This window comes from Orycteropus afer, unplaced genomic scaffold, assembly GCF_000298275.1.
Source record: "Orycteropus afer afer isolate SDZICR_OR568_19922 unplaced genomic scaffold, OryAfe1.0 scaffold00450, whole genome shotgun sequence".
NCBI classification, from domain to species: Eukaryota; Metazoa; Chordata; class Mammalia; order Tubulidentata; family Orycteropodidae; genus Orycteropus; species Orycteropus afer.
In genome coordinates, this window is record NW_006922037.1 from 2191258 (window position 1) to 2200958 (window position 9701).

Consider the following 9701-nt stretch of genomic DNA (forward strand, 5'->3'; position numbering starts at 1 on the left):
AGCTGTTGCATTGTGGTAAATTGTAGTCAATGTCATGAGACAAAGTGTATGTGAACTGCTGTATGGAAAGTGAATTTGCTCTGTAAATTTTCACACAAATCACAAAAAAAAAAACCATTAAAAAATAAAAAGATATCACTTTGAGGACTAAAGTACATAGGATCAAGCCTTGGAATTTTCAATCGCATGCCTGTGAAAGCCAGAAACATTCATGTGAAAGCCGGAAAATGAACAATGAAGATCAAAGAAGAATTGATGCCTTTGAATTATTATGTTGGTGAATAATACTGGAATTCCCTTAGCAGTCCAACTGTATTTCTTCACATCCTACCTTTAATATTCTCTAGCTGTGTGATCATAGGCATGTTACTTGACCAATCTGTGCCTTAATATTCTCATTGTTTTTATTTGTGATACTTTAATTATGACTGATATTTTTATATTTACTTCTTTTTTTCCTAACAAAAACAAAACCAAAACATTTTTGTTGTGATTTAGGTGAACGTTCACAGAGAAAATTTGTCTTCCATTCAACAGTTCACACATATTTTGTTTCCTAACACTGTTTTCAAGCCCCACAGCACAACAGCTCTCTTGCCACTTCCTCTTTGTGGTTATCATTTCCCTTTGTCATTCTTTCCTATCTATTCCTGCCTTCCGATCTTTATCCCTAGGCAAATCGGTCCTTTTGCTCTTTTATGGTTGATGGTTCTAAGGGATATGTAATTGTTTACCTCATCAGCCTGTCTTTTGTTTGGCTGAAAGCTGAACCACAGGAATGAGTTCCCTTCCAGGCTTGAAGGATGACTAAGGGCCATAGTCTTGGGGGTTCCATCAATCTCTCTCTCAGACCAGTAAGCCTAGTCTTTCTTATTATTTTTAACCTTTCCCACATTTTCTCCCACTCTATCTAGGATCTCCTACTATGATTAATTACTTTTAGAGTGGTTGGCAGTGGTAACCAGGGACCATTAAGTTCTTCTAGTCTCAGGGCCATGAAGCCTGAGGTTCATGTTGTCCACTAGTGCCTTGGACTACTTATCCCTATGTCATTTGATTTTCTTCCCTCTTCTTCGCTGCAGATGAGGAGACCAATAGTTGCACCTTAGATGATTGCTCACAATTTTTTTTTTCAATTGTGATTTGGGTGAAAGTTTACAGAGCAAATTCATTTCCTATACAATAGTTCACACACATTTGTCTCACGACATTGACTACAATTTACCACAATGCAACAGCTCCCTTCCCGCTACCTCCCCGTAGTTACCTCTTCCCTGTATCCATCCTTCCATGTACTCCTGCTCCCTGAGCTGTCTCCCTGTGCATAAACAGCCCTTCTTTCTCCCATGATTGATCTCTCCAAAGAGTGTATCTACCTCAGGTAAATGTTCAACTCATATGCCTTTATTTTGTTTGGCTGGAAGCCACAAGTGTGGGTTCAATTCCATACCTGAAGGGCAGATAGGGGCCATAGTCTCAGTGATTCACCAGGCTCTATCAGACCAGCAAACCTGGTCCCTTCCCCTCCCCCCAAATGATTTTGAGTTTTGTTCCACATTGTTCTGCTTCTCTATCCAGGATCTCCTATATAGATTCCCTCCGAGTGGTTGACAATGGTAGCTGGGCACCATCTAGTTCTTCTGGTCTCATAGTCATATAGACTGCAGATCGCATGGTGTACTCGTCACTAGGACCAGTTGTTTCCATGAATCTTTGGTTTTCTTCATTCTTTTTTTGCTCTGGATGAGGTCAGATCCATTATTGCATCTAGATGGCTGCCTGCAAGCTTTTAAGATCTCCATCGCTACTTGCCAAAGTAGGAGGTGGAACAATGTTTTGTGTAGTATGTTATGCCAATTGAGCTTGATGTCCCCTGCACCTATGGTCCCGAGCCCACAGGTTCAACTATTCACTCCCTCTGGGTAGCTGGCTGGGACCAAGAAGTGATTACAACTTTGTCACTTGTCAGCTCTACTATACATCTGGGAATTCTTACAGAACATACAAATACACTTGTAGAACCATTGTCTGCCAACCCTATACCTGGTTTTGGGTACACTCCCTGCTGCACAGACATACCTAATAGTTCAGCCTGTCCACCCATCTATCCACTTGCATATCCATGTTTGCCTTCATTGACAACACAGTACTATATGTGCAAAAGTGTTCACGTTTGTTGTCTGCACCTCCCATGTATCTCTCTCTGTCTTTCTCTGCCTGAATGCCACCATGGTGATCATTCACATTTGGTACACTGCCCTTCTCTTCATCCAAATCAATACTTATCTCTACCTACCTAACAGTGTTCCCTTCCCTATCCTCCCATGCCTGGTAATCAACAAAGAAAATTTTCTTCCATAGATAAACCTTTCCTTGACTTTTACAATTAATGGACTAATACAGTATTTGTCCTTCTGTGATTGACTTATTTCACTTAGCATCATGTCCTCCAAGTTCATCCATGTTATGCCATGTTTTGCAGATTCTAAGTTATTCTTTAAGGTTGCATGGTATTCCATCGTATGTATGTACCATAGTTTGGTTATCCATTCCTCAGTTGATGGACACCTAGGTTGTTTCCATCTTTTGGCTATTGTAAATATTGCTGCAATGAACATGGGTGTGTGTATATCTGTTCTTGTCATGGCTCCCACATCTTTAGGATATATACCTAGTAATGGAATGGCTGGGTCAAAAGGTATTTCTAATCCCAACTTTTTAAGGAATCGCCATACTGCTTTCCACAGTGGTTGTACCATTTTACAGTCCCACCAGCAGTATATGAGAGTCCCAATCTCTCTGCATCCTCATCAGCATTTGTTATTTTCTGTCTTGTTGAACCTTGCTACTAGTGCTGGTGCCAGATGGTATCTCATGGTTGTTTTGATTTGCATCTCTCTAATGGCTAATGATTGTGAGCATTTCCTTCATGTTTGTTGGCCGCCTGAATATCCTCCTTGGTGAAGTGTCAATTCATGTCTTCTCCCCATTTTTTTCAATTGGATTACTAATCTTTTTGCTGTTGAGGTGTTAGAGTTTTCTATAAATTCTAGAGATAAGTGCCTTGTCACATAAGTCATTGCCAAATATTTTTTCCCAATCTGTAGGCTCTTTTTTGACTCTTTTGGAGAAGTCTTTGGAAGCACATAAAAATGTAATTTTTAGAAGGTCCCATTCATCTAGTTTCTCTTCTACTGTTTATGCATCTTGGGTTATGCTTTATAGTCTATTTATGCCATTTATCAGGGCCCCTAAATTTGCCCCTAGTTTTTCCTTGAGGAACTTTATAGTTTTAGGTTTCACATTTAACTCTTTGATCCATCTGGAGTTAGTTTTTGTGTATAGTGTGATGTACAGATCTTGTTTCATTTTTCTGCAAGTGGATATCCAGTTTTGCCAGCACCATTTATTAAACATGCTCTTCCCGATTTAATGGATTTTGGCCTTTTGTCAAAGATTAACTAACCATAGGTCGATTGATCCATTTCTGGGTTCTCAGTTCTATTCCATTGGTCTATGTGTCTGTCTTTGTACCAAAACCAGGCAATTTTGACTTCTGTGGCTGTATAACAGGTTTTGAGATTCAGCAGTGTTAGACCTCCTCCTTTGTTCTTCTTCAATAGCGCTTTGCTAATCTGAGGTCTCTTTCCTTTCCATATAATGCTAGTGACTGGTTTTTCCATATCCTTAAAAAATGTTGATGGGATCTGGATTGAGATTGCATTGAATTTATAGATTGCTTTGGGTAGAATTGACATTTTCACAATGTTCAATCTTCCTATCCAAGAGCAAGGTATGTTCTTCCATTTATGTCAATCTCTTATGGTTTCTTGAAGTAGTATTTTATAGTTTTCTTTGTACAGGTCTTTTGTGTCCCTGGTAAGATTTATTGCCAAGTATTTTATTTATTTATTTCTGGTAGGTATTGTAAATGGCCAGAAGGCTGGCGGTTCAAACCTGCCAGCCACTCCTCGGTAGGAAGGTTGGGCAATCTACTTTTGTAGTGATATCACCTCACAAACTCAAAGAGGGGTTGCTATTAGGCGGGCCTGACTCTATGGCAAACAACAACAACAACACTGTATATGGTATTGATTTCCTTATTTCTTTTTCAGAAATCTTTTTGCTGGTATAGAGAATTCCAACTGATTTTTGGATGTTGGTCTTGTATCCTGCCATGATGGTAAATCTCTCAATTAGTTCCAGTAGATTTTTGACTGAGTCTCTTGGATTTTATAGGTATAGGATCATATCATCAGCAAATAGAGATAGTTTGACTTCTTATATCTACCATTTTTTTAAAAGTCAAAAGTATATCACTCCTCCTTGAGTCAATTTTAGACATTTATATTTTCCTAGGAAATTCTCCATTTATTTTATATTGATAAAACATCAATTTTTATTTATTTTCAATATTTTACTAAGGAAAATTAATTCAGATTTGTAATTCATTGTTGTGGTTGTAGTTCAGTGCTCTTAGTTACTTCCTACTGAGAGGAACCCTATGGAAAACAAAACCAAACACTGCCAGATCTTGTACCATTCTCAAAATGTTTAAGCCCACTGTTGCATTCACAGTGTAATCCATCTCAATGAGGGTTTTCCTCTGTTATGCTGATGATCTATTTTACCAAGTATAATGTCCTTCTCCAGAGACTGGACCCTCCTGATAAATTGTGCTAAGTAGGTGAGAGGAAGTCTCACCATCTTTGCTTCTAAGGAGCATCTTGCCTGTACTTCTTTCAAGTCCTGATGCTCCACTCTGGGATTTCTAATTGTTAGAGGACTGTCTGCAGTTGAATGACTCCTGAATGTTCTGTCAGGCAGGAAATGTAACATTTAATCCTCACAGCATAAAATTGAGTTTCCCTGCTAAATATCCTGAATGACTTTCCTGTATTTTGGAAACATTTTATGATATATCTCCCAAAATATGTGAACTTGTATATATGCATTAATATGATTAAATTAAAACTGAATACATTACCTTTCAAGTATTTATTCAAACATACATACACAGCTGTATTACACTTGGTGGTAGCACCAAGTGGATGAAACGACAATTTTTTGAAGATATCAAGAAATACTTAATGGGCTTTAAATTAAGTAGGATTTTGTCTCTAAAGTTTTTAACATCAAGGAAGTGGTAATAGGCAGATAGGAATGCATATTTGCTTCTTCTTCCTTACCTACATAAATTTATCTTTTGAGTTTCTTAATCAGCCTGAGGACAAGAGGCTTGACACCATGATCAAGACAGTGGTTCCCAAACTTGTCTGAATATTGCCATCAGATGAGGAGCTTCAAGAACAACTGATGCTTCTATCCCACCTGCCTCATCTTTCTCCTATGGAGTGGCTGGTGGGTTCAAACCACCAACCTTCTGGTTAGCAATTGAGCACTTAATCCCTGTGCCACCAGAGCTCCTCTACAAAATCACAAAGGGATTCTAATAGTAGACAAATCTGGGAATAACATTTTAAGATGATTTTCATTTTTATATAATTAAGAAAACTATCCAGACACATCCCAAATGTAAAACAGAGCCATTACTAGGGGTTAAAAACAAAACAACCAACCTAGAGAAAATAAAATGAAATATATGCCATTATAATAAGACATAAGTTTTAAAATTATGGCAAACTGGTCAATTTGTTATCAATTCTGGCAACAGTGAATTTCCCAGTTGTCTAGGTTTAAAAAGAGGTGCTCTATCTTCCATATGCCTTTGTGGTTTGATTGATGTTCTTCAAGTGTGTATATGAATGTATAGCCAGGGGTAAGGGAAAGAAATATTACAGATTTTTAATATTCTCTTGTTCCTATTCACTAGGGGTTATATAACTTAAGACCAGGAATCTATAGAGCTATAACTTTAAAGAAGTAATTTTAACCACCATTCAATTAAAGTTAGTACAATGACTTTGCATAATATACATGAAATAATTAGCGAAGATGGTTCTTAATTTAAAGGATGTTAAACAGCTTGTAGACATCTGGTAACAAGCTGAAATGGGTCATTCAAAATTTATCTAACTAAATTAAGGGGGGAAAACGTTTCTCCTCCCCGGTCGGCATGTCACAAGATAACTAAACCGACTTAGTAGGCTTGCCTGGGAATCCTTAGCTGTCAGTGGTGAATATGCAAAGGGCCAGCAAATTAAATCAACCTGCCAAACTGTCAATTTCAAGCCTCATGACTGCATGAAAATAGCATCACTGGAAGAAATCAAGCATTGCCTTCTTTTGGGCTTCCTGGCACCTATTCAAATACTCATGCAGTTGTGGCTAATTTTGCATGCAAATTTCAGTCAATAAGCTCAGAACAAGACCTCCCAAGATATTTCAAAGGATCTGACAGTATTTTTTCTGAATACCAAATCGACAGTAGTTGAAATTCAATCTCCATTTTCTTGTGCTTTACATATGCACAGTGTCCCCACCACAGAGCTAAGTTAATGAGCATCTTACCTGCTTTCACTCACATCCTCCCAGCTGTCCTTACTGAGGTTCTCAAACACATTGCTCATAACCTTGATGGAGTGATTGAGAACAGTGTGGTGGCAACCCACAGAGCACTTTTTCTTGGCGCCTTTAAATTTAACCTTGGTAGTGGTGGTTTTACAACTGTATTGTCCAGAACTCACTTCTGTGGCCATTTCAGCTTTGTCTGCTGAAGCCTGTGATTTTTCCACTGAACTGATCACCTCTTCATTTTCATTTCTCAGCCCATTAGCTTCTGCCACTTGTCTCCTTACGGAAGTGACTTCTCTCTCCAGCTCACTGATTTTCACCTGAAGTTCAGTTTTCTCTTTTTCAACATCTCTACTCCTCTTCAGTAGCTGTTCTATCTCTTGTTCTCTGGTTTCTGCTGCTTCTTCATGCTGTTTTAAGAGGGATTTCAGGAATTCATTTTCTTTCATTAATTTTTTATTCCCTTCTTTCAATTTTCTCGAACTTTTCTCAAAAGATTTTAGGCGATTTTCCAATTCAATTACCTAAACAGAAGGGTTGGACTTATTATTTTAAAAATGCAAGGCCATAATCTATTTTATTTTTATTATATTTCTAGGTTATGAAAATAAAATTACATTTAGCACAAGGACAAAAATTGAAAATAATTAATTTCTAAGTAACTCCAAAATAGTACAGATAAATACATTATAAAATGCAATAATACACCTGTTGAATAAAAGGCAAATGGTAAAAAAAAAAGTAAAAATTCTACACAAAGCCACACAGAACTCTAAGTACACTAATAAACTCTGCAGAGTTTTCTGAGATTATAAGTGTTTTGGCTACATATTTTATTCATTGTGAAAAAAACATGTTTTAATTTAATAAACAATGTCCATGTGTAGGTCATAGAAATGGTAACAAAACGCTCAACATTAAGGAATCTCAAAAACTATTTGGAAGGACATACATCTGCATAAATAAGTCTAATAAAGGATATGCTCTAAAAGCTATACATCTGAACACAGAGGAAAGAGGAATTCTAACTCTAGAAGTACAAAAATTTTATGGAGGACTTGATGTTTGATTCAGGGCTTCAAAAATGAGTAACAACTACTGTTTGTATATCTTACCATTTACAAAATAGTTTCATACACACACTTGGTCTCTTTTAATCACCTTAAAAACTTGTGCAGAAAGTACAACCAATAATTATCTCACCAGGAGAGGAAATGGAGTTTGAAAACTTAAATACCACATAGATGCAAACCTTTCCTGGTTTGAGTTAGGATTCAAAATCAGAATTTTGTGACCCTCCCATCATTCCAAAGACCATTTCAGGAAGAAGACTGATCAAGATCTACATAGAAAATGAACAATGAATTGGATCAAGAAAGAAAATACAAGGAATGTTCAATTATTGTGAAATAAGGGAATTTATTTTTTCCACTGGTTTGTAATGGATTGACAACAGATGTGTAAATAAAAGAACAACAAAAATAGCTTCATTTTAAATTTAAACAACCTGAAATAAATTAAGCTATCAAGAACAATGCATTTATCAAAATTTTTTCAGAAGAATCAATACACCAGCAAAAACAAACCAAAACCAAACTCGCTGCCGTTGAGTCAGATCTGACTCATAGCGACTCCTCCTTGGGTTTCTGAGGTGCTATCACTATGGAAGTAGATTGCCTAACCTTCTTCCTAGGAGCGGCTGGTGGGTTTGAATTGCCAGCCTTCTGATTAGCAGTCAAATCCCTTAGGCACTACGCTCAACAGCAGTGAGTTTGGAGTTTTGTTTTGTTTTGTTTTTAATATATCAACCAGGATAAAAAAAAATTGTAATGCATCTACCACTAAAGGACTGATAAACTATAGGGATTTAGATATTTACTTCTAAAACAAAATTCTTCAGAGGAAGAAACATTTTTGAGGTATTGACAACCAACAATTTTAAACAATAATATTCTAGAAATACGTAAGAGAAAACTTCTGCATTTTCTTAACACCTTCTAGCTTACAAGAGGGTTATTTATGATGATAAAGACACAGCTGTTTCCAAAAGTTAAATTTAAGTCACCTCTGATTTATTTCTCTAACTGTACCTATTGGCTGTTGTGTCCTGGGAACAGGGATGTTCTCCAACACACTATGAAGATTTGCACCTAAATTTAATCACTTCTATCTCACAATATGATATATGCATCTAGCATGGGACCTATGTTCTCATAAGGCCTACTCTTAGCCTAAAGTAGAGGATACGAGAAAGTTTGTGTCAGAGTATTGAAAGACTGTCTTTGAAAGAGAGGCTATTATTTCTTCTTCCTGGAAATACTTTATTGGAGGGCTAATTAGAGTGGCAAAAAAAAAAAAAAACCATGAACTCCAGCTGAATCTGTTTTACCTTTTTTGAATCACCCTATATCTAAATTTTACTCTCCATTTAGTAAAAAGAACTACAAATAAGGAATATCACTTTGTTATACTCTCAGAAAGACTCATTGGTTCTTTAATGTGTCTTTAATGATCACCCCAAATGGTATGCTTTTCATAACTAGATTTTAAAATGTTAGATTCCAGAATGAAATGGGGAGATGAGATGCTATGTTCTTAATATGTTTTGTACAGACAACTAATTATGATTACTTAAAAAATGATTATGACAATGGTGATATAAAAATATTAACAAGGAGCGTTGTGGTGTGGTTTAGGGAAAATAAACTTTTGAGTCAGGCCTGGATCTCACTTCCAATTCTGGCTGCTTTATCTAGCAAAATTATTCATTTATTTTACCTTCAGTTTCCTCGTCTGTAAAGGAAATAGTAATACCTACCTTGTAGTTTGTTGTATTAAATGTGATAATATACCACAATTCCTAGCAGACAGTAAGTACTAAACAACTTATTATCATCTCCATTATTAACATTATTATTAATCATAATGGCTAATTAATAAAACCACTTAAGCTAAAATATAATTATTTGAGTGACATTAGCCATTAAGTAAAATTTATATTTTTGGATTAAAATAAAACATAAAAAAATGTAACATTTTAAATTTGAGATTGGAATTCCCAAAATTACCACTTTCTCTCCCTTGGACTAAAGTCCACTTAAAGTTTAGACAGTGTCTAAGACACTTGCCTGCTCACCAGAAGGCTGGCGGTTCAAACCCACCAGCCACTCCTCGGAAGGAAGGTTGGGCAATCCTACTTCCGTAGTGATACTGCCTCGGAAACCCAA

At 36.5% G+C, this 9701-nt stretch overlaps 1 protein-coding gene across 1 annotated transcript in view; it reads right to left on the reverse strand.

Annotated features, from left to right (window-relative positions):
* The window catches only part of LOC103208537 (centlein-like), a gene marked incomplete at its 5' end in the record, with an annotated part of 460544 nt that overhangs the window by 176264 nt on the left and 274579 nt on the right, over window positions 1–9701 (reverse strand). The window contains one exon of the mRNA XM_007954241.2: window positions 6472–6998. Coding sequence (XP_007952432.2) covers window positions 6472–6998 — 527 coding nt within the window. The remainder of the gene's footprint in view (window positions 1–6471; window positions 6999–9701) is intronic.